The following is a 22,141-nucleotide window of genomic DNA, read 5'->3' as shown; positions in this document are numbered from 1 at the left end:
TGCCAGCGTCAGCCAGCACCTCTCCCACCCTTTTCCCCCGTAGGTGTCCCAGGGTGATGTTTCTTCCCCTTGGTGACATATTTACCCCTGCCCCAGCACAAAGACAACAGGGAGGAAAAGGAACTTTCTGCCCCGGTCCTGTCTGCAGGGCCCTTTGTGGGGACAGGAGGGTCCTGGAACCACCCCAGCTGCACCTGGGGCAGCCAGCCTTGCTTCTGGAGGGGACAGGGCAGGGTGGGGGACAGCAATAGTATGGGGGCAGCCCTGCTCCCTTCCTGCCACACTGGTGCCGAGTTTGGACTGGTCTTGCATCATGCCCCATGTGGGACTTGCCCACCTGGGGATGGGCAGTGCCAGAGGCATCCCCAGGGAAAGCTGTGCACCCCAAAGGGTGCTGAGCCCTGGTGATGGGGCAGGGACCGGTGGGGCACCTGGCTCCCAGGTTGTCCCTGTGGCCTGTGATCGAGCAGCCAGGCAAGGGCTGGGATGCTGTTTTAAAAAAAACCATAGGAGCTAAATATAGCCCTGTTAGCTGTGCGTGGATGTGTGCCCCAGGCATGCGGACGCCTGTGTTTGCCCTCTGCCTCCAGCTGCTGCGTGACCTTGACTGGGTCCCTTGGTCCTGCTGGGTTCCCAGCCCCTGTGTACCCTCCTCTCCTGCCTATTGCTGCACTGCCTGCAGGTCTGGCAGTGTCTCAGGCATCCTGCATCACAGCCTCCGCTCCCGGCCCAGCCCTGCTTCCCGGCCCCCCTTGGCTCTCAGCGGGATGGCCTGACCCATCTGCCTGCTTGGAAATGGGGCAGCTGGACCTGTTGCCCCAGACCCTCCCCAGGAGAGGTTTGTGGGGACCTTGGGGTGCTCAGCCGTGGTGGTCCCCATGGGGCAGTCATGCCTGTGGGGCGCAGAGGACAAGTCTGAGTCATTCCATCCTGGATGTTTAGCCAGTGCCCAGCGTCCTGTCCCTCCCCATGTACCCCCCTGGGAACGGAGTGCCTTTTAATATCTGTGGCCCGTTTCCTTAGCAACTGCATTAAGCAAATCGATGGAGGTGGTGTCATTGGAATGGGAGGGCATGCCTTCTTTCCCCCCCCAGCTCCCCCATCCCCGCCACCCCCCCACGCCTCCCTCCACTTGGCCTCTCTCCGCTCTTACTCGCAGGCACGGCCGTGCTCTGCCTGGGCTCTCAGCTGGGGCTCCTCTAGCTGCCTGCCACAGCCCTGTGCTGAGCCCTTGCTTGTCCACAGCTGATGACAGGCCCCCCCAAGTAGAGGGGTGACAGCCAGTCCCCCCTTGGGGACAGAAGCAGGGGTCCCTGGGGATGCGTGGTCCAGCGGCCATGGCGCTGGGGTGAGGGGGCTGCACGACTGTGGTGGGGAGGGGGTGGGAGGGTGTAGGGCCATGAGACACCCCCACCATGAACCTGGAAGGCCTTGAGATGATCGCGGTGCTGGTGGTCTTGGTCCTCTTCGTCAAGGTGCTGGAGCAGTTTGGCCTCTTCGAGCCCGTGTCCTTGGAAGGTAACGGGCGTGGGCGGTGCTGGCTCCTCTGGGGACACGGCGGGGCAGGCGGTGGGTGTCTAGAGCTGCCCCAAGGATGCTCTGAGGCTGCTGCATTCACGGGAGAGTCCTGGGACATGGTGTCTGTCTGCTGCTTGTAGGGGAGTAGGAAGAAGGAGCAGGGTGTCCTGCCTGCTGCGTGCAAGGTCCCAGTGGCTGGGGACATGGGGAGGGGACAGGACTGGCAGGGTGTCTGCTGCACAGTGGTGACTTTGATGTGTGCTGGGGTGCTGTGGGCTGTGACTGTGTGTGAGCATGCAAGTGGGCACCAGGGTGTTTTCCAGCACCTCTACAGGAGCAAGGTGTCCCCAGGGACCGTGGTCACCTCACCCTGAACATGCACCAGCCTGCAGAGGAGCCAGGCCTGGGCAGGTTGGGTGCCTGCTGCGCTTCCTGCTCCTGGCTCTCCCCAGGGCCCCCTGTGGCCCTTGGGCAGGGTGGGGGGACACAGGGGGTGCTGCCCGGATGGTGATGGGCCATGTAAGGTGCTGATGGCGCGTGTGGGGCATGCTTGGCAGAGCCCAGATCCACTCAAGAGACTCTGTGTGGTGGGATGGAGGTCAGGACCACTTGTCCAGGTGCTCCCTAGACTCCCAGGGGTGATGGTTGTGAGAAAGGTCCCCCAGCCCTGCCCAGACCCTGCCCATGCCTGCAGATGCCCATCTGAAGGATGCTACAGCCTGCCCAGCCCCGGGTGTTGGGGCACACACAGGGTGAGGAGGTGACGGGCAGTTTGCCTGGTTCACTGATGCTCCAGGATGCTCTGCTCCGATTCTGCAGCGCTGGCTCCTGCACAAGCTGGGTGCAGCAGTGAATGCCGGCTCCCCTCCACAAATGATGCCAGGGCACCCCTGGGCAGCAGCTGTGGTCAGCTGTGCCTGGGGGTGGGGAGGAGGGGGAAGACTGGGAGGGGGGATCTCTCCCTCTGGTCCTGCGAACCTGCTAGTGGGACAGGAAAGCATGGTGGGTGGAAGCTTCCATTGCTGCTTAACTGCTTGCTTTGTCCTTGTGCTCCAGTGGCAGTGCTGCTGCCTGGATCATGCCAGGAGGGAAACTGAGGCAGGGCTGAACTAACTGCCACGCATCCTGCCTGTGAGCCCTGGAGGGGGGGCACACTGACTGTGCCCAGGTTAAACCCTCCCTCCCCAGTTCTGCTGATGATCTGGGAGGTGCCTCCCCCAGACCCTGCTTTCCCCCCTTGCGTGTGCTTTTGCTTCCCCGTGCAGCTGCCCAAAGCTTTGGACCGAAGTCGGTGGCATTGATTGCAGCTGCTCTGCAGCATGCTGGCTCCCAGCGACGGTGGAGAGGGGGGAGGCAGAGAGCCCTCTGGCCCCTGCAGCAATCCTGCTGAGGGGTGCAGGGCCCCCCTTGGCCTGTGTGGCTGCTCCTTGCCTGGGCCATGCTCCTCCGTCCCCTGGGGCGTACTCCTTGCCCCCTTGCAAGTGATTTTACTCTGGCCTGGGCCAGGGCAGGAGGTTGGAGATGGGGTGTCCTGTGTCCAGCCTTGTCCCTGTCAGCCTGCTCCCCTTCAGAGGAGACTGGGATGGATGGTGGCATGCTTGTCTCCAGTGAAGGGGGCCTTGCTGCCAGTTGTCTCTCAACCCCAGGAGCACATGGTGTCACTGTGCAGGGTGGGGAGGCACAGCTTGCCCTGTCCCACTCCACCTGCATCCCCATGGTGGGGAGATGTGGGTCCCTCTGGCCTGGATGGAGATTCACCACAGCTGTGGCAGTGGGACTGAGACCCAGGTGACCCAGATGGGCAGCAACTGCTCTCATCACAAAAGGTGCCTGGAAGAGAGGGAAATGTGTTGCTGAAGGGGCAGAATTTGGCTGAGGTTAAGCTGAGCCCTGCGCACCATACAGGGAGTCCTGCAGGTGAGCAGCTCTGTGTTGGGATGGGGGTGAGATGCTGTTGCATGGGTCGCCCCCCTTGCTTGGGAGGCAGCAGGTAGGAGACTTTGCTCTCTGGGGAAAGTCTCAGGCTGTGTCTGGAGCTGTGAAATGCTGGGTCCCCGGCGGGGGTTGTTTACCAGCTGTGCCTGGGCGAGCAGTGACAGCCCAGGGACCACAAAGAGCCTGAAACCATACACTAATGGCTCAGATCTGCTAATGGACACGGGGCCCCACCACCCACTCGGAGCCATCGATACAGCCTGCTGTGCTTCCCCTGCTCCGGCTGCCACCCTGCATTCTCCCTGCCCCATCCCTGCCGGCCCCCTGCCTGTGGCTGTCTGTCTGCCCAGGCCGTGCTGGTGGTGTCCCTGGGTGCTGGGAAGTGTTGTGCCGCCACAGTGATGGGCTGGGAATGGAGCATCTCCAGAGGAGACCAGAAAAATGTCCCAGCCCTGGGGAAGGATTCAATGGGAGCATCTTTCAGTGAGACCCCATCTGCCCCATGGAGGGGAGTGAGACGACACAGGGGAACTCCAGGCTTGGTGGATTTCCAAACTCAGCTGGATGAGGCCCCAGGCAGCCTGTCCTCCATCTGGAGCTGGGCCTCCTCTGAGCAAGGGCTTGGACAGGAGCACTGGTTGTCTGTACCCCCTCGCCCTGTCCCCTTGGCACTGTCCCTCCTTGGACCCCGCTACAGCCTTTGTGTTAACAGCCAGAGCGGCTGTCTGGCAGCATCTCCCATGGGTGTGCTCTGCTCCAGGGGCCATTGATTCTGGAGCTGGTGTTGTTTACCAGCTGGTTAATCACTGACAGGCCATGTCACCCCTCCACCGCTGCCTGTCTCCAGCCCCAAACATCTCCCAGCAGAGCTACCCGAGCACTGCCGAGCTGTCCATGGGTCTCCCAGTCCCCCACCAAGAGCCCACTTCAGCCAAGCGCTTAGGAGGGGGCAGGCGAAGAGAAACACTATTGATTTTGGCTCCTGAAGTGCAGCATCAATAATTCAGCAGAGAGCAATTGGTCCTGGCTGGGAGGAGGGGTGGGCAGAGGTAAAAGGCGGGAGAGCCACCCGCTAGCCCAGCCTCAGATGAATATTAGATGAAGCTGCAGATTGCTATCGGCAGGATAACTGCAGCCTGCCCGGGGCTGGCAGGACTGTCCCTACCTTGGCCGGGTCAGGGTCTTTTTGTGGGGCGGGCAGGACTGGGGGTGTCTTGGAGAGCCCCTGACATGGGTTGCGCTGGCCCCTACCTTCCCCAGGGCACTGCTGCTGTTGCCCCAGAGCTGAGGATGTGGAGGAGGAAGCAGGGCTGGGGAGGGTGCCAAACCCCTGCAGAGTCTGGGGAGAAACAGGGGGGAGCAGCAGCTTCCTGGGTGCCACCAGCATACCAAAGAATGCCAGGCAGGAAGGTGGTGGCAGCAAGCAGCATGGCCTCCTCCTGGTACCTAGCTCAAGGCAAGGGTCCCTCCAGAGAGGGGAGAAAATGAGTGTCTCCGTGGTGCTGGTGAGAGTTGAAGCCCTGTGCCAAGCCCAGCTTCACTCTTGCTTTCCAGGAACCCCTTTGGCAGGAGCAAGGAGACTTGGCTGCAGGAAGGACCAGCCCTTTGGGGCACAGTGCCAGGGGTCACTGGGCTCAGGGCATCATCCAGCCTGGCAGTTCTGACAGACCTGAGAGGTCAAGGCAAGCTGGCTACAGGTGGTGTGGATCTTGGAGCACTGAAATCCAGCCTGTGACAGCTGTAGGTGCTCCAGGTTGAAGTTTTGATCCCTGGGCTGGGATGCACCAGAGATTTCACCAAGTGCAGTGGGTTTAACCCTTGCTTTTTCTTTTCCAAGGACTGGTAGGGTTTTCAACTGGCTTTAGGGCTGGGCAGGGTCTGGTGGCTGAATCAGGAGAAAACTGATGGCTCATGGTGAGGACTTGCAAAGCAGGGAGGGGAAGGGGCAGAGAGTTTGGATCCTGGCATAGCCTTACACTCTCAGGCATGCGGTAGCTGGGCTGCATCCTGCCAGCATTGGGGTCTTGAAGAAGAAAGTCTCCTGGGGATCTTATGCTCCCCTCTGTGGAGCATCTTCCACATGCTTCGCACCCAGGGGCATCAGCTCTGGTCATCACCATGGACATAGGATGGGCTGCACTGTCTTGTTCTGCCTGGAGGGAGTGAAGCTAGGGGAGAAGGGGACTTGTTCCTGGGTCCCCTTGGCCATGACCCCCATAGCTGGGGCCAGGGCAGGGCAGCTCTCCCAGCACCAACTTTCCAAGGACCACGGCACCTGCAGCATACACCCCGCTGGCTCTGCTGCTCTGTGGTGTCACGTTCAGCCCAGCCAGATGTAATTAGCTTGTTGAATCTCTTCTCCCTCCGGCCTCATGTTAATCACTTTTCACATTGCTTCCCTCCCAATTCCCTCTGGCCTGGCTTGCTCTTTCTGTTGCTGATGTGCCTGGAGAGGGGAGTAAGGGGATCCAGCTGGACATAGAGCAAGGACCTCACCCTGCTGCATCCTGCTCCAGAAATGGGCTCTGAGCTAGAGGATGGAGGGGCAGGGAGATCACTCAGCCACAGGGAGGTGAGAAAATCACAGGCTGGAGTAAAAGCAATAAAGCTAAAGAGCAAGGGAACCTGTTGGGACAGCCCTTCTTTGCAGCCCTGCAGTGCTGGTGGAGGACAAAACCTGAGTCCAGTGGGGGAGGTTGGCTTGGAGCTGGTCTGGGGCTTTCTAGCACAGGGTTGTGTTGGGCTGCAGGGTGCTGTGAGAGCTCAACGGGGTCTCCTTCACGTCTTCCCTGTGAGGGGCAGGATTAGACCCCAGCTGGGCACAGGTGGGAACAAAGCTGCTTTGGCCAGGTCTCTGTGGGGTCATCCCCAGAGGGTAGGTAGCAGGAGGTCCTATGTGCAATCCATGCTTGGTTGCAGCATCCCCTCCTAGGGATGCAGGGAAATGTCTCGTTCCCCACGGGCACCTGCCCTGGGGCTTGCTGTGCCACTGGAGCAGGGGGTGGTCAGATCAGAAGCAGCTTTTAGGTGAGAGATGCATAGAAAACCGGCTTGGAGAGACTCTAATAACCACTGTTGCCAGGCTGGGGTCTCTGCCCTGCTGCCCACAAGGCAGGGCTTTGGGTGGGCTGTGGTGAGCCCCCACCCAGGCTGGGCACCCTGCCGTGCTGCCCTCCCTCCAGGCAGCACCCTGTGGGGCACATGTCCCTCCAGCAGCCAGTGAGGTGCCCAGGGCTGGCAGCCCCCAGCTGCAGTTCCTCCACATGCCACGGATCTTGCACATGGCTGTGACTTACCTGCCGGTGCAGAGATGCAGATGTTCCCCCAGGAGGTGAAGAATGAAGGTGAGGGTTGCAGGTGTCCGTGGAGGTGATCGGTGGACAAGGCTCAGCTCCACGGCAGGGAGCTCCTCGTGCCACGCTGTGGGTGCACAAAGGTGGGGGCCTTGCTGGAGGGCAGGTTTGGTATGGGGCAGGGGAGCTGTTCTGAGCAGGGCTGGTCCCTGGGCTGGGTGACAGCAGTGTCCTGGGGGACAGTGAGCAATGAGCTCGAGGGTCCCTGTGCACGGCTCGGCTCCAGGGTTGCTGCCACCACGTGCTGCTGTTGGGGTGGGAGTCAGGGGCAGCGGAGTCTCCTCCACACACTCATCGGTGCCAGTTCTGCACCCCTCTGTGTTTTAGAGTGCTGTGGGGTGTCCGTGCCAGGCTGTGGGGTGCCAGCTGACCCCTGAGCCTCTTGGGAAGTTGCGTGGGCTCCCTCCTCCCCTGCAGCCTGGGTGCCCTGAGGGACCCCAGAGTGGGTGTCTGGGCGGGAAGAGGGAGGGCCAAGGCAGGTCTCTCCTCCCCTGCCCTCCCCTCCTCCCTTGCTGGGTCTGTTGCTGCCAGACCAGCTGCCTGCTGGGGCTCTGTGCCTGGGGGATGTCTGTTGCTGGGGCGCCCTGGGACCCGCAGGGGCTGCAGACGGTGGGCATCATCCTGCTGCTGTGCTCCAGCCTCAAGCTACTCCATGCCCTGGGCATCATCGACCTGACCAGGGGAGGTGGGACCGGGACAAGGATGGGGATGGGGTTGCAATGGGATAGGGATGTTGTGGTGGAGGTTCTCCTCACCTCCTGTCCCAGGGACTGCAGGGTGGTTGGGGGGCATTTGAAAGGATTAGTGTGTTTTGGGGCATTTGAGGGGGGCATTAGGGTCTGGGAGGGTGTTTAGGGTGTCTGGCAACATTAGGGTGTAGGGAGCTGGGAAAATGAGGGTGTCTGGGGGTGTTTGGGAGTGTTGACATGCATGGGGGGCACTGGGGTGCAAGGGTATCGGGGGGGGCACTGGGGTGCAAGGGTATCAGGGATGTCGGAGTGGGAATATCTAGGGACATTGGTATGTGGGGTGTTGGGGTGCAGGATGCTAGAAAGCTGGGGTGTCTGGGAGAATTGAGGGGGGATATCTGGATCTGGAGGCATCGGGGTGCAGTGATGTGTGGGGTGCTGGGGGACTGGGGCTGCCTGGGGTGTTGGAGTCTGGGGGCACTGGGATGCAGAGGGCTGGGCTTTGTCAGATAATGGGAACAGGGGCTGCAGTTGGCTGAGGCTGGGTAGATGAGTGAGAGCTGGGGGCAAGGAGTGATGGATGTGGGGTGCGCCACCACGCAGAGGAAAGCTTTTTTCGCTGCCACAGGAATTGAAAGCTAGGGGGGGAACGTGGCTAAGAGTCCGGAGTCCATGTCCCCTCTGCCCTCCCTGTGGGGCTGTGCAAGGGTTGGGGAGGGGAGGGGCTGCTGTGGGTGCTGAGCTCCCCGGATTGGCAGGTGGGTACTGAGGACAGGACTGGATGTGGCCAGACAAGAGGACCCAAAACTTGTCAGAGTGAGGGATGCATGGACCTGTAGGTTGTGCTTGGTGAGGGTGAGAGTGCAGAAAGCTGCATGGTGCTGCTGCCTTGTCTCCTTTGGCTGCCTTCCTCAGCTGTGCCACGGACAGGCAAAGGCTGCCAACAAACTTTCCATAAGTGTGATCTGGGGTTTGTTTGTCCCCAGTGCCTCTGCATCCTGGCTGGCGCTGCGGATGCTGTGAGATGAAGGGGCTGCAGATCACACTTGCTTGGGCAGCCATATCTCAGGATGGGAACTGTGATGGGAGGATGTGTGGATAGGAGACATCAGAGGAGCAATTAGTGGCTAAGCAGAGGGAGGGGAGAAGCGTGCTGTGCCCAGGAGATGATTTCAACCCCTTTGTGATGGAGGATGTCCCTGAGCTGCCAGGGATCTGGCTGGGCTGTGGCTGAGGCATGTCCACGCTTCATCCCTGTACCTTCCTGGGGAGGATGCTGATGGCATCTGGGTAATGGGTATGCAGAACACCAGCTGTCTTACAGGACATGCTGCCTGCAGCCAAGAAGAGCTGCTGCTCTGCTGGGGCATTTTATGGGTAGCTTCTCTGGCACCTTGGATGCGCTAGTTCCTGCTGCCAGAGGTGTCCCTACCATGGAGGTGGTGATGGGGACAGGGTAAGATGTGTCCTTGTGCATGGGTTTTGCAGCAGCGTGATACACACAGCTGGCCCAGTCCTACAGCCTTACCTGCTCTGTTTGGGGAGCCCCTGAGCTCCACTGTCCCTCGGCACCTGTATCTCGTCCTGGTCCCTGCTCGCAACATTTCAAATGTGGTGTGGACTGAGAAATTATTATTCTGCAAACATCTTCTCTGAGCACAGCCAGGCTATCTGGGAGCACTGTTACAGGCTGGGGTGGGAATGGGGACAGCACTGCTATGAGCCTCTGCTCTTCTCTGCAGCTCCTTCTGGTCCGTGCCCCTGTCTCCCTGCGGGGCCTGCTTGGCACGAGGGTCCTGCAGCTGCTGTCCTCTCTCTGGCACTGGGGAACATGCTGGTCTCTGCTGTCCCATGAACTGCAAGTGTCACTTAGCAGCTTTGCCACTCCCATCTCCTTCAGCCCTGCTGGCTCTGGGTGTCTGGGCTGGGGCTGCCCCTGTCCAACCCCCAAGACAGGGACTATTTGTCTGTCTCTGGCCCCAGGAGATGCCAGCTCTGATTTCATTCCCCTAATGGATGACTGTCTGGCCCCAACGGCTGCTGCAGGCATCTTGGCCCTGGTTACACTCAGCTCTGTCACCACTGACTGATGAGGGTCATTTGCAGAGCTGCTGCTGGTGGGACCCATCCTGACCCCCCTCTGAGGATGGCTGGGGGAGCTTGCTGGCTCCTTCTCCTGCCACCCTTCATTGCAGACCCCGAGAGCTGTGGTCCCAGTGACTGGGAGGTGGCACTGCCCGAGGCTGGGCACTGTGAAGGGGGAGCAGAGCTGGATGGACCCTGCTTGGAGCTGAGCCCTGCACAGGGATGACTGTGAGCTACAGGTTGTAGGGGCAGCTGGACAGCATCACTGCCTGGACGGATCCAGAGCTGTGGCCTGGCAGGGGGAGCTTGGGGATGTCCCTCTGTCCTTTCGGGGAAAGGTAATACTCTGGAAGGGGATGGAGGCTCTTCTACAGGAAAAGGCGTGTTCCGGGAACTGCTGACCCCTTTCCTATGCTCCCCTAGGCCTGCCTTGCCTTTTCTTCTGGCTCATCCCCCGACCCTGGCTGGGGTTTGCCCTGCTGCTTCCCAGCCACACTATCTGAAAAGGCAGAGGGTCCCCTTGCCCAGCTGCCTTCTGCCACCCCAGCCCTGCTCCTAGGGCAGGGTGCTGGGGCAGACTGTCCCTGGGGTACTAGCTCCTACTGACCTTCCGACTGACACAGTGTTGTCCCATGGGGCCAAGCAGGGTCTGTGGGAGCTGCGTGACCCACCCTGTGGGTGCTGAGCTGGGGATGCTTGTAGGGGTCTCGCTGTTGTGGGATGCACATCTTGCACCCATCATGATATGCATTTATTGATGAGTAACTGAGAGTGAGGGGGGAGTTTCGGCACTGCCTCTTGGTTTGTTGTTGTTGTAGGGTCTTTTCTGGCAGGAGGGTGCTGTGGAAGGGGTGGGTTCGTCTCCCCAGCCATCTGTCACTGGGAGGGTGCTGATGGCTGTGGCTCTGTGGGGAGGGCAGGGAAATGGTTATGTACTGGGCTGACCCCAGCTCCTGCTTTCTCGCTGAGGAGAGAATGGAACAGCAAAGGCTTGGGTCCTTCCTGGGAATGGGGGTCTCAGCCCAACACCATGTAACCCACCGACACGGCAGCACTGGCTGGATGCAGCCCCCATGGACACATCAGCTGCTGGTGGCTCAATACAAAGTGGTCCATGGCCATCCTGGTGGTGGTCATTGCTGGGGTCAGGCATCCACCCCCTGCAGGCCCCCTCACAGCCAGTGTCCAGCAACCTCCGGGATTCATTTCAATAGCGTGTGGAGGTGAGGATGGGAAATCCCTTCCCCTTTTGGTGCTGCCCAAGGATGGAGGCTCAGTTTGTGTGTGCGTGCGTTTCGAAGTTGCTAGGCTAGGTGGAGTGATGCATGGGAAGTGACAAGCCACTTAACCTGGCAGACCTCCCACCACAGATAAAACACTGCCAGCCCTTTCTGTTGGCTTGTTTTGTGCCAGCCACTTGATGGCTCTTGCAGAGGGGTGGAAGGCAGAGCAACATCTGGAAAAGGAACTGTCACTGGCAGGGACAGGGCTTTGTGCTGTGGACATCCCCTGTGCCTAGTGGGGCAGCCCATGACCAGGCTGTGCTCCCCATCTTTGGGCAGAACTGTTTTCCAGCAAGGGGGAGCCCAGGGAGCCCCCAGATTTGCTCATGGTTTGGATGCTGGGGACAGAAAGGGGACAGTGTGGGTGCGTCCTCCCCAGCAGAGCCCTTGGGTGCACCAAAGCCAGGACAGCAAAACCCCAGCCCTGGTCACCCCTCTCCTGTTGTTAAGCTGCATGTGCTGAACGTGCTCCCTCCCCTGCCCCAAGGCCCCTGGAATTGGGCCCTCTTCGGTTTCCTCCTTAAGAAAACACCCATGTTCTTTATTTTTTTTTTTCTTTTTCCTTCTTTATAACAAACTAAAGTGTAACTTGCACCCGACCTGACCTACTGCACGTGCCTATACCTGCTGCCCCTGTGAGTCCAACCACAGTTTACTCTCTGTTGCATCTCGCTGTATGGTTTCCTTCCTGCCCTGCTCCCTCCCCTGGTCCATCACCCTGATGTTGGGTGTTGCTCTACCTGCCCCATCCCTTCTCCCTGGGCAAAAGGGCTGCTCCTGCCTCCCAGGTTTGTCCCCACAGCTGGTTTCTGCTGGAGGGACCTGGCCCCAGAGCATCCTTGGAATGCTGAAAGGTGCAATTTCCCTTTCCCTCTGCAAATGAAAGCTCTGGAAAAGTAGCTGGGCAAAATGTATTGTGCACAATTAATGCCTGCTTCTAGGAAGAAAAAAGCCTCTTTCCTCACCTACCTGCAAACCCTGGAGCAGAGAGAAGCCAGGCTGTGCTGTCCTGCCAGTGTCAAGATCCTGGCCCTCACTCTTGTCCCTGTCACCCTGTGACAAATGGCGGGGGGTGCATTTGTGCATCCCTATCTGTTTGCTTGTCACTGGCATCCTGCTGTGGATGCCACTTCCCTAGAGACAAGTTTGCCCTCTCTGAGTCGCTTTGTGTGATGTCCTGCAGGGACAATGACCTCTTGGAGCTGTTCTCCATTGCCCAGAGTGATGGAGCTTCCTGCCCCAGCCAGCTGCCCTGATGTGAGCTCAAAGTGTCCCATGTCCTGCCTGTGGGCACTCAGGGCCAACCTGCCTAGCAGGGGCTGCTGGATGCAGACCCATGTCCCTATCCTGGAGCTGGGTACTGTGCAGAACCATTTCCCCAGCACCTGAGGCTCAGCTCAGCCCCATAAGGCTGAGAAAGCTGCTGGAGAAGCCCCATGCGCTAGCTCCCTAGAGAAACAACCCCAAAACCAGGGCTCAGGACATGTAGGCATCATGACCTGCTGCTTGCAGATGTCCAGGGCACTTGGAGCAAACGCGGTGTCAGCAGAGCCCCAAAGGGTCTTTGCACCTTTCGTCCCATTGGTGCCTCATGCTGCTGTCTGCCTCCCTTTGGGGGCTGAAGCCCAGCACGGCCTTCATCCCCTCCTCTTCCTCCCCTCCCTGCCTGTGGCATTAGTCCTGCTCTGAGTTTGCTGGCTTGAGGTACTGCGGGGCCCTGCGGGAAGGGAGGGAGCGGGTCTACAGCTGTGGGGCAGTGCCAGCTGGGAGAGATGGGGCTGAGCAAAGCCACTGGGGTCTGGATGGGGGAATGGGGGGTGGGGGGTGTCTGTGTAGTGAGGGGACCTGCTATTAATGCAGGGCCACTTGAAAGAGATGGCCATGGGCTGGGCTGATGTGGGGAGCCCCTCACCCTGCCCCATAGCCTGGCTGAGGCAAAGCCCTGAGCCCCATTCCCCTTCTGGCTGTCTCAAAGCAGGTCCCCGGGCTTGGCTCCCAGTGCCGCACTGGGGCGGGGGTGCATGCTGCGGTCTGGGCTGCATGGCTGTGCTCAGTGCATGCTTCACGTTCGGCCATCCAGTGCCAGCAGGATCAAACCCGGCTCTGGGGAGGATGCAATGCCCGAGCTTGGCCACAGGCTGTTTCTTGGGCTCCATCCTGCCTTGCCTCCTTGCACAGCCCCACCGGGAGAGAAGGGTCCCCAGGGAGCAGGTATTTGGCCTTGAAGCTAAAGTGCGGAGTCCAGCCCTGCCATCTCCTGGGTTTCTGGGCTTCTGGGTGTCTCCAGTGCACACTGGTGTGCTCCACTGGGGGGCTGCAGAGGTGTGGGCTGTGGGTAGCTCAGCAGGGTTGCCCCTTTGCCACCCTCCCTCTTCCCAAGGAGGAAACTCCAGTGCCGGGTTTGTCCTGGGATGAAGCTGAAAGGCTGAGCAGAGCCTGGGCTGGGCTTTGCCTTCCTGCTCCTCTGGCCTCACGCTGCATGTGCTGCCTGTGGCCCTACTCACCCCACGTCGGGTGCCCAATCCTGCTGCCTGCCGGGTCCGGGGGCCGCTGCTCTGTTAACTCTTCTTCTGCTTGGTGACTCCTTCTTTCTTCCAGGCAACGCGCCGGGCCAAACTAAAAAAGCGCTGAAGCAGCGATTCCTCAAACTGCTGCCGTGCTGCCGGCCCAAATCCATCCCCTCGCTCAGCGAAAGCAAGTGCTTCTTCTTGCCTTTGTGTGTGTGTGTCCCTGGTGGTGCTGCTGCCTGCCCTCCGTCCTGGCCCTGCCCGCGGGAAGGGGACGCCTCCAGCAATCCCCTGCCCTGGGTTTGGGGCTGTCAGGATCAGTCCTGCCCCGGAGGGATCCGACCCAATGAGCTCTGCACCCACCTCTGTCCTTGCCTGCTTCCAGGCTGGTTTTACTCCCCTTTCCAGCTCCCCGGAGCAGCTCCCACAGGATGCAGAGTGGCAAGACCTTCTTTGGAGCTGGCTTGGGGTAGCAGGACCCTCCCGGTGCTGGTTTAAGGGCTGGGGGGTTGTTGCTCAACGCACAGTGTTGGTTTGGAGATAGAGGTGTGATGGTGGGGGCAAAAGGGGCTGAGCGGGGAGTGAGTGCAGGGCTGCCCAGTGCCCCTAGCCCCCCTGCACTGGATGTGCTTGGCCCCTTGGTGAGTTTGAGCCCCTGGCTGGGGTCACCCCTGCCCCACAATGTGAGCTGATCCCTCCCGGGAGAAGAGGTGAGTATGAAGGGGCAGGGGCTGACCTACCCCACCGGGGGGGGGGGGGGGGGGGGGTACCCACTGTGGGGCTACAGCCCCTCTTAGTTGCAGTGGGGTCTGGGGGTGCTGGCTGCTGCAGGCAGGGGTCATGCATCTTGCCAGTTGGTGGGGAGAAGCCACCGATGAAGGGGGGGCACAGCAGCAGGACAGGGTCTAGACAAGGCTGGGGGCACACCTGGGACTGGGGGTTCTGGGGGGCAGCTCTTCCGATGGACTCGACTCCCAGTGCGGCACAGACCAGCTGGACATCCAGGGTCTTGGCTCCACAAGGCAAATGCCTGTGCTGGGGGCAGTAGAAAGGCAGGCATGGGGGATCTCAGCACTTGGGGGGTATTTCACATACCCTTTCTGCCCAGCCTGGGTTGTACTGGAGGCTGGGGTGGGCTGTTGCCCAGTGTCAGTCACTGGTATGCCCCCAGGTTGTCTCAGTGTCCCCTGCTGGCATAGACCCAACTCCAGCTGAGCAGCGCACCCCAGAAATGTGTTACCCTGGGCAGGTGTGAGGATGGGATGTGCTGTGCAAGGTGCCTCTCCTGCTCCCTGGCATGGCAGGGCAGGACAGGATGGTGCTGGCCTCATCTGCCCCTCTTCCCCTGGGTTCCTTGCAGACAGCGTTGAGGATGAGTTTGAGCTCTCCACCGTCTGCCACCGCCCTGAGGGGTTGGAGCAGCTCCAGGAGCAGACCAAGTTCACCCGCAAGGAGCTGCAGGTCCTGTACCGAGGCTTCAAGAATGTGAGTACCCCTTAACCAGCTTTGCTAGCCCCACCTCCTCTACCATGTCCACCTTGGAGTGTGCTTCACAGCCAGTGGTGCCTGGGGTTTGCAAAGGCTTTCAGGACCTCGGGGTGAAGTTTATGTCAGGCTATGGCATGATCCCACCTCCCGAGAGCTCAGTGGGGAGGTCTGATCCTGTGTTCCACCCCTTGGGTGCAGAGAGCCCACTCCCTGCGTGCCTGGGATGCAGAGCCCCTCCAGCAAAGGATGCAGCCCACAAAATGTGGGAGATGCTCCAAGCAGCCTTACCAGCTGCTCCACCAGGCAGTGCGGAGCCAGGGCCAGGGCAAGGGAGCCACAGGGATTTAGGGGGGTGCTCAGCCCCTCTCCACAATGTGGAGGTAACACTGCAGTTTGCCCTGGCAGGAGTGCCCGAGTGGCATTGTCAATGAAGAAAACTTCAAGCAGATCTACTCACAGTTCTTCCCGCAGGGAGGTGAGTGCCCATCCCCATCCCTGTGCCCTGCATGGGTGCCTCCGCGGGGCTGGGGGACACACAGCACCCTCTCACACTGTCTGCCTCCCCCCAGACTCCAGCACGTATGCCACCTTTCTCTTCAACGCTTTCGACACTGACCACGATGGCTCTGTCAGCTTCGAGGTGAGCTGTGGCCAAGGAGGGGGTGGCAGTGGGGCAGGGAGGGCATGTCCCTTCAGGTACCATGGGCTGCACTGAGCAGCGTTGCTGTTGCGGATGGACAGAGAGCTTTGCAGGGGCTGGTGGAGTTTATTAAAATCCCAGAGGCAGTGGAAAAACAGTGAAAAGAAACAACTCTCTTTCCTAGCTAGTGTCTTGTAGGTACCTGGCAGGCACAGCCATGGCTGGGTCTTGTTCAGGCTTCGGCTGAAGAGCAGGTCCTGATGCACATTGTCCTCTTGGATTCTGTGACCCAAGGGACTAGTGTGGGATATATTTGGGGACAAGCAATCAGTCTTCCCCAAGCTCTTTTTGATAATGTTTCTCTTGTCAGCCCAGCCCCAGGGCACATCTGCTTTGGAGACGAGTACCTCCTCTGCGGGAGGGACAAGCAGGGCTGTACCCTCTGTGGCCATGAGACCCTTTGTGGCCATGACTTCTGTCTGCCTGCCTTGTCCATCCTTGCAGGACTTTGTGTCTGGGCTGTCCATCATCCTGCGGGGTACCATTGATGATCGCCTGAACTGGGCCTTCAACCTCTATGACCTGAACAAAGACGGCTGCATCACCAAAGAGGTGGGAGATGGGGAGCAGGCTGGTCACCAGGGCCAGCACAGGTCTGCACCCAGCAGAGATGAGGGCAGGACTTGGGGACATTGGCTGAGGTCTGGAGGAAGGCTGGGAGGGTCAATATTTGCTTTGCAAACAGGCCCTTCCTGCCCCCCTGGCACCGGTGTGTCTCGGGTGGAGCACGTATGAGGGGTGTGCTGCTTTGGGCCTCCTTCACACGTGTGGGCACACACATGGCTCCACACTGTGCACAGAGCCAACAGGAATGCACTCGAGCACCCCACACATCCTTCAGGAGCATCACAAAAAGGTGTGGGCTGGGGACCAGGCGGAGGCAGAGCCCCGTGTTGGCCCTGCAACCCTGCTCCCCTTCCCTGCAGGAAATGCTGGACATCATGAAGTCCATCTATGACATGATGGGCAAATACACCTACCCGGCCATGCGGGAGGAAGCACCTCGGGAACATGTGGAGAACTTCTTCCAGGTGAGCTGATCACATCCTGGGGAAGCAGAGCTCCAGCACAGAGCCAGTGGCTACCCAAAACCTGGCACAGTCCCTGGGGATGAAGCAGGGCTGTGCCAGAGCCAGGGAGAGAAAAGGCCATCCTGGTCCTGCTTGGGGATGGCTCAGGCAGGGGTCTGCTGTGTCCAGCCTCTGCAGGACCTGGGCGTGGGGTGCTGGGCTCTCCCTGGGGCTGGGGCTGTCCCTGCCACAGTCCCATGCTGTGCTTGTCCGCAGAAAATGGACCGAAACAAGGACGGCGTGGTGACAATTGAGGAGTTCCTGGAGTCCTGCCAGAAGGTAAAGCCACCAGCAGCTCTGCTCTTGGGCTGGGCCACCTTGCTGTGCCCTGGGGACCTCTGTCTCCCCATGGCTCTCCTGGCAGAGAGGCAGTGAAGGCAGGGCTCCCAGAGGCAAGGCGGGGGCTCTGCTTTGGGAACTGTGTCCATGCCAGCATCCCCGTGAGGATGAGGAGAGCTGTGCATCCCGGTATGGCTTGGAAATTGCCTGTAGTCCCTAGGACTCTTTTTTTCCATGTGTCAGAGCTGCCATGAGGGTAAAGCCAGGTTTGGGGGGAGCTGCCCAGATTGCTGTTCCATGCCCAAGCCACCTGCTTCCCACCTTCTCCCCACAGGATGAGAACATCATGAGGTCCATGCAGCTCTTTGACAATGTGATTTAGCTCCCGGACCTGCCTCCAGCTGAGCTCTCCTGTCACTGGGCCCAGAACCTGCTTCTCTCAACTTTTCCCTCGAGCCTTCCCTCTGCTGGCTGCAAGACACGCCTGCGGGAAGGGGCCTCCATTCCCAGGGATGCAGTCAGCACCGGGATCTTCCATTCCCCCTGGGCTGGCTCTGCTTTCCTCAGGGGATCGCAAGCAGGTGCTCCTGGATGTCAGAGTGTGGGCATGGCTGGCACAGGGTGAGCGTTTGGCCTGGACGGACCTCCCTGCACCTGTCCCCAGTGGAGAAGCTGCAGCCTCGGGCTGCAATAGAGGTTTCCCCCCATGCACAGCACCCCATGCAGCCATGGCTCCCCCCCGCCACCTCCTCAGCTCCGGGAGCCCCCAGCACTGGCTCCAGCCCAAACCCTCTAGCAATGCTGTCTAGAAACCAATAAAGTCTTGCAACAGGTGCCAGTGCCATGGCTTCCTCCCCTGCCCTGGCTGTGTCCTGTGGTGGGGAGCATGCTCAGCATGTCGGCCATGAGCCACCAGCCACCCTCCTTGCCCAGCCCCTGGGCCAGCCTGTGGGCAGAGGGGCCATGCCTGGAGAAGGCAGCCGCATGGGCACTTGGGGTTCATCGCTGCATGAGCTGTGGGGAGCAGCCCCTGGTCCCGGGGGCCTGGTTAAACCTAGGAGGTTCATCCTGACACGGGGAGAGGGGAGACTAGAGGGACCCTGAGGTACCTTCTTGTGGCACTGGTCCCCTGGGATGGAGGATGCAGAGCTGGGGGAGCTGCAACCTCAGCCCCTGTCCCTCAAGTTCATGGTGCTGGCACATAGGGGACCTCAGGGACCCACTTTGAGAGACACCCTTCCCACCCCTCCCCGAGGACACGGCAGCCAGGGTATGGGGACACATGGTGGAGGGAGTTGTGCTGGGCTCCGGCAGCCACCCTGGCCCTTGGGCCTCACAGCCACGCTTCCACCATCACTTGCCGCTGACCTTCCCCTGCTCATGTGCCCTGGCCCACCCCAGCCCACCCGCTGCCCGGGGGGCCGTGGAGTGAGCAGTGGGGCAGAGCCCTGTGCTGGTGGCATGGCTGAGCTAGCAGGTGCCTGAGGAGAAAGTCAAGGCTGGGGCCGGCCAAGAGTTGTTATTGTGCTGCCAGCGGGCAGGAGAGTCACCTTGGGGCAGGGTGGGCTCACCCTTCTCCTGGCATGGCCATGTGAGACCCTACCTGGGGACCCCAGGGATGGAACCAGCACCCTGGGGCTCCCCACGTCTTTGTCACCGCCAGCTCCTTGGAGCTGGGTGCGTGCAGGCAGGCCTGTCCTGCCTGCATACCCCTCCGAGTCGTAGCTGGGACTGATGCCCATGGACTAACAACCCCATGCCAACCCCAGAAGTCCCTCTGTGCAGTCCCACAGGCGTTGGGGAATTCAGTCCCGGCAGCCCCTGGCTCTGCTGCTCCAGCCTCTGCATCCTTAGCAGCCGGCGGGGGGGGGGGGGGGGGGGGGGGGTTGGCCCGAGCTGTGGTGTCTGGGATCGATGGGGAGGGGGTGAGCAAGGCCAGTATCCATACTGGGCCGGGCCCCAGACCCAGGCTGAACCCCTGGTGTTGGAGCCATTAGAAACCCCACCCGGACCCTGAGCCAAAGCTACTGGGATGCCCCCCAGCAGGACTGTCCCTGGCCCAGCCCTTGCAGATGTGATGTGTTTTTTAGGTTCATTCAACACATTGTTCATCTCACAGTCCTGTTCCTGGGTTTGCCATGGGGCTGAGCTCCCACTTGCAGTCTCCCAAGGGTGGGAGGGCAGGTATCCTGACCCTTATACCTCCTATCTCCTTCTCCCCATCCTCCTTCCTCCCAGGCTCTCTGGGGTACCCACTGTCCCCCACCACGTGGAGCAGATGCCGCCTCCTCCCTCACGCTGCAGGTTGCATGGTGTGACCCCCACCCTGGGGCATGGTGACCCACAACCCGCTTGGCATCTCCAGTCTGTATATTTTGTATTATAACAATATTATGGGTTAAAAAATAAAAACCAAAAAAACCAATAAAATCTAACCACAATCGCTATGCACATCACCGTTATGTCTTTGCATCTGTCAGCTGTCTAAGGGGGCATAGGGGAAATAGGGGCTGAGTGTCTCTGCAGAGGGTTGGCAGCTTTTTTGGGGGTGCTGCAGCTGCAGGGTGCTCTGTGTGGGTGTTCTGGGAAGTTACATGGGGGAGAGGGTGTGCACTGAGCTGCTCAGGGTCCCAAACAGCCTGGCCATGCCTTCCATGGCCCTGTAAATACAATCTTTTCCCTGCTAAGAGGCTGTAGGCTTTAGGCTCATGGGGTCTTACACCAAGTGGGTCAGGTCTCAAGAGTGAGGCTGTCGGGTGTATTTTCAGCTTGTCATGAGATGCTGCTGCATGAACCTAAGCTCAGGACCAGGTGGCCCTTGTTAGGATGTGGCTGGGCTACCAGAAAGATGGTCACCTACTGTCTTGAAGAGGTAGGCATGAACTGGAAAGGGATTTTTTTCTTAGGGATGTGAACTGATGGGCAACTACTGGTCCTTGGAGAGGTGCAGTCTTGAGAACTGGGAAGAATGGCTTGAAGCAAAACAGAGGAAAAAAGAAGCAGGCAAGTAAGAAACCAGCAGAAGAACAGGATAATGGACCTGTGGGACAGTGACACCATCCAGCATTATGCAGTCTGTGGTCCAGGAACTGAAAGCTCAATGCTAAGAGCTGCCTGGGGACCCAAACATTTTAAGAGAGATGGGCTCTGACAATAGGGGAATTACCATTGTGGGACTGGGAAAGCTGTGAGTCTGCTCTTTCCAGAGCCTCTGATTCCCCAGGGAACTTTGTGACCTGCTGGCAGCCACTCAGGTCTGTGTACAGCAACATGGACGGGCCTGAATGCATTTTCCTTTCTAAGACACCCTTCCCTGTATATCCTGTCCCTTGTGAGTTCTGCTTGGCTGGTTGCTATTTTGGGCAATGCCATCTGCGGGCTTGATGTGCCCTCTCGTGGCACAGGGATGCTGTGAGCCACCGATGGGGTCCCTTGGATCCCCCTCCCCAGGGCAAGGGGCAGGAAAGACTGGATGACAAGGGGAAAAGGGGTCAGCCTCCAAAAGCTGCTGTAGCTTTTTCACACCTGTGCAGGGATCATTGCTGGTAGCAACTAGGAGTGTGTGTGGGTAGCCGGTCTCCTGGGGGTCAAAAAATAGTCTCTGCTTAGCTCCCACCCTGGGACAGGCTCTTGGGGAAGGGGCTGAGGGCAGGGAAGACTGGATCACACACACCTCCAGGTGTGTCATCAGCTTGTTATGAGAAGTTGCTGCGTGAGGCAGGGCTTGGGACCAGCTGTCCTTTGTTAGGATGTGGTATTTAAGGATTGGTAACAGACCCAAAGTTGTTGGGTCTGTGCTGGGAATGGAGGTAAAAGCTGATGCGTGCTTGGAAAAGGGGCAGCCTTGTGTTGTTGCAAGCCACCTCTTTCACAGCTTTCAGAGGGAAAAAGAATAACAGTTGTGTGGGAAAAACAGCTGAGCAGCTGGTTGAGGCAGCTGATACAGCCTTGGGCAGTGATTCACTCCAGCATCCCGAAAACAGCCTAGAAACACAAATGTCTTACAAAAGGATGAGATCCCACCACCAGGGAACTGTTACTGCAGGATTACTCTGGCACAATCAAAGCTGTGTGATGCCTGCATCAGGGTCCCTTAGCAGCCAACCGCCCAGCTCTGTGTACGTGTCGCTGTATGAGAGTACTGTGTGTTTTCCACCCAAATTCTGTGCGTTTCTCTGCTCTAACCCTTCAGTAAAGCCTTGCGCTGCATATCAACACACTTTTACTGTTTAGGGTAGCAGTACAACTGGTATTTTTGCTCTTTGAAAGCTTTAGATTGAATGTGATGGTAACTAGAGATGCTCCTTGGCCAGGGTCTCTGCTGCAGCATGCTGGGCATGAAATAGAGCCAGAAAAGCAGGTCTCTTGGGTTTCTTCTTGTCATGTCAAAATATCATCAGTGGAAATAAGCTCAAAGAGCAAGAAACAGGCTTCAAACATGCAAGGCAGGGTTTGGGGCAAGCACAGTGAGCTGGGTAGGGGTGCACAGTGTCCAAATCAGCAGGGGCTGTTTTTAATAGGAGTTTTTGTTCATTGTGTTAGCCTTTGGCTGAAGCACGATGTGGCTGCCGTGGTGCTTTCTCCAGCCCCCCTCGCAAGCTGGGGTTGCTGGCAGCTGCTTTGCTGGCAGGTTTCGCGTTGGCGGGTACCTGCTGTGGCCCCCCCAGCGCTGGCTGGGTGGGCAGGATTACCACACCGGCCTCCGCACAGCCCTTACGGGAGGGCTCCCTGCTCAGCCCCCTGGTCTCCAACCCGTGCTGCGGGCCTGTCGCTCCCACGCGGCTGGAGCTTCTCCCTGGAGCGACGCCATCTGACCTCAGGCTCCTTCTCCGATTTGCGCAGCCGGCCCTTCAGCATCCTCATAGCCCCTTCCAGGCACGGAAACACCTGCAAGCGCAGCCGGGCTGCGCTGGGAGGCAGCGGCTGTAGGCATTTTTCCCCTCGCACCCCACCCGCGGCCCCCCTCCACGCTATGGCAGGGACACAGCCGCTCGGCCTCCCATCCTCGCGGGGCCCCGGCGCCACCGCGAGAAGTAGGCCACGGCTCAGGGGAACCCGCGCGGCCGCTAAGCCAGCAGCGGCACCTCCCCCCGCGCAGGCGCGCGCCCTCCCGCCCGGATTGCGCGCGCTGTGCCCCGCCGCGCCTGCGCGGGGCCGAAGTAAACACTCCACTTCCCACCCGCCCGCCCTCCCCCCCCCTCGGCGCCGCTTCCCTACACAAAGGGCACGGCGCA

The 22,141-nt window shown here is 59.7% G+C and overlaps 1 protein-coding gene across 6 annotated transcripts in view; it reads left to right on the top strand.

Annotated features, from left to right (window-relative positions):
• Positions 1 to 19,358, top strand: part of KCNIP2 (potassium voltage-gated channel interacting protein 2) — a 46,570-nt gene extending 27,212 nt beyond the window's left edge. For 2 of the 6 annotated variants that reach the window (XM_056352540.1, XM_056352539.1), the window contains exons 2-9: positions 13,462 to 13,557; positions 14,731 to 14,855; positions 15,264 to 15,333; positions 15,428 to 15,498; positions 16,003 to 16,110; positions 16,485 to 16,589; positions 16,845 to 16,907; positions 17,242 to 19,358. In XM_056352540.1, coding sequence (XP_056208515.1) covers positions 13,462 to 13,557; positions 14,731 to 14,855; positions 15,264 to 15,333; positions 15,428 to 15,498; positions 16,003 to 16,110; positions 16,485 to 16,589; positions 16,845 to 16,907; positions 17,242 to 17,289 — 686 coding nt within the window. In that variant the 3' untranslated portion in view covers positions 17,290 to 19,358. Of the gene's footprint in view, positions 1 to 1,386; positions 1,519 to 2,460; positions 7,492 to 13,461; positions 13,558 to 14,730; positions 14,856 to 15,263; positions 15,334 to 15,427; positions 15,499 to 16,002; positions 16,111 to 16,484; positions 16,590 to 16,844; positions 16,908 to 17,241 lie in introns of those variants that run through there. The other 4 variants (XM_056352544.1, XM_056352542.1, XM_056352541.1 and 1 more) reach the window with 4 other exon arrangements.
• Positions 19,359 to 22,141: the final 2,783 nt, after the last annotated feature.

Source organism: Falco biarmicus, chromosome 9 (assembly GCF_023638135.1).
Source record: "Falco biarmicus isolate bFalBia1 chromosome 9, bFalBia1.pri, whole genome shotgun sequence".
Classification (NCBI taxonomy): domain Eukaryota; kingdom Metazoa; phylum Chordata; class Aves; order Falconiformes; family Falconidae; genus Falco; species Falco biarmicus.
This window is presented reverse-complemented; position numbering and strand designations above follow the sequence as displayed.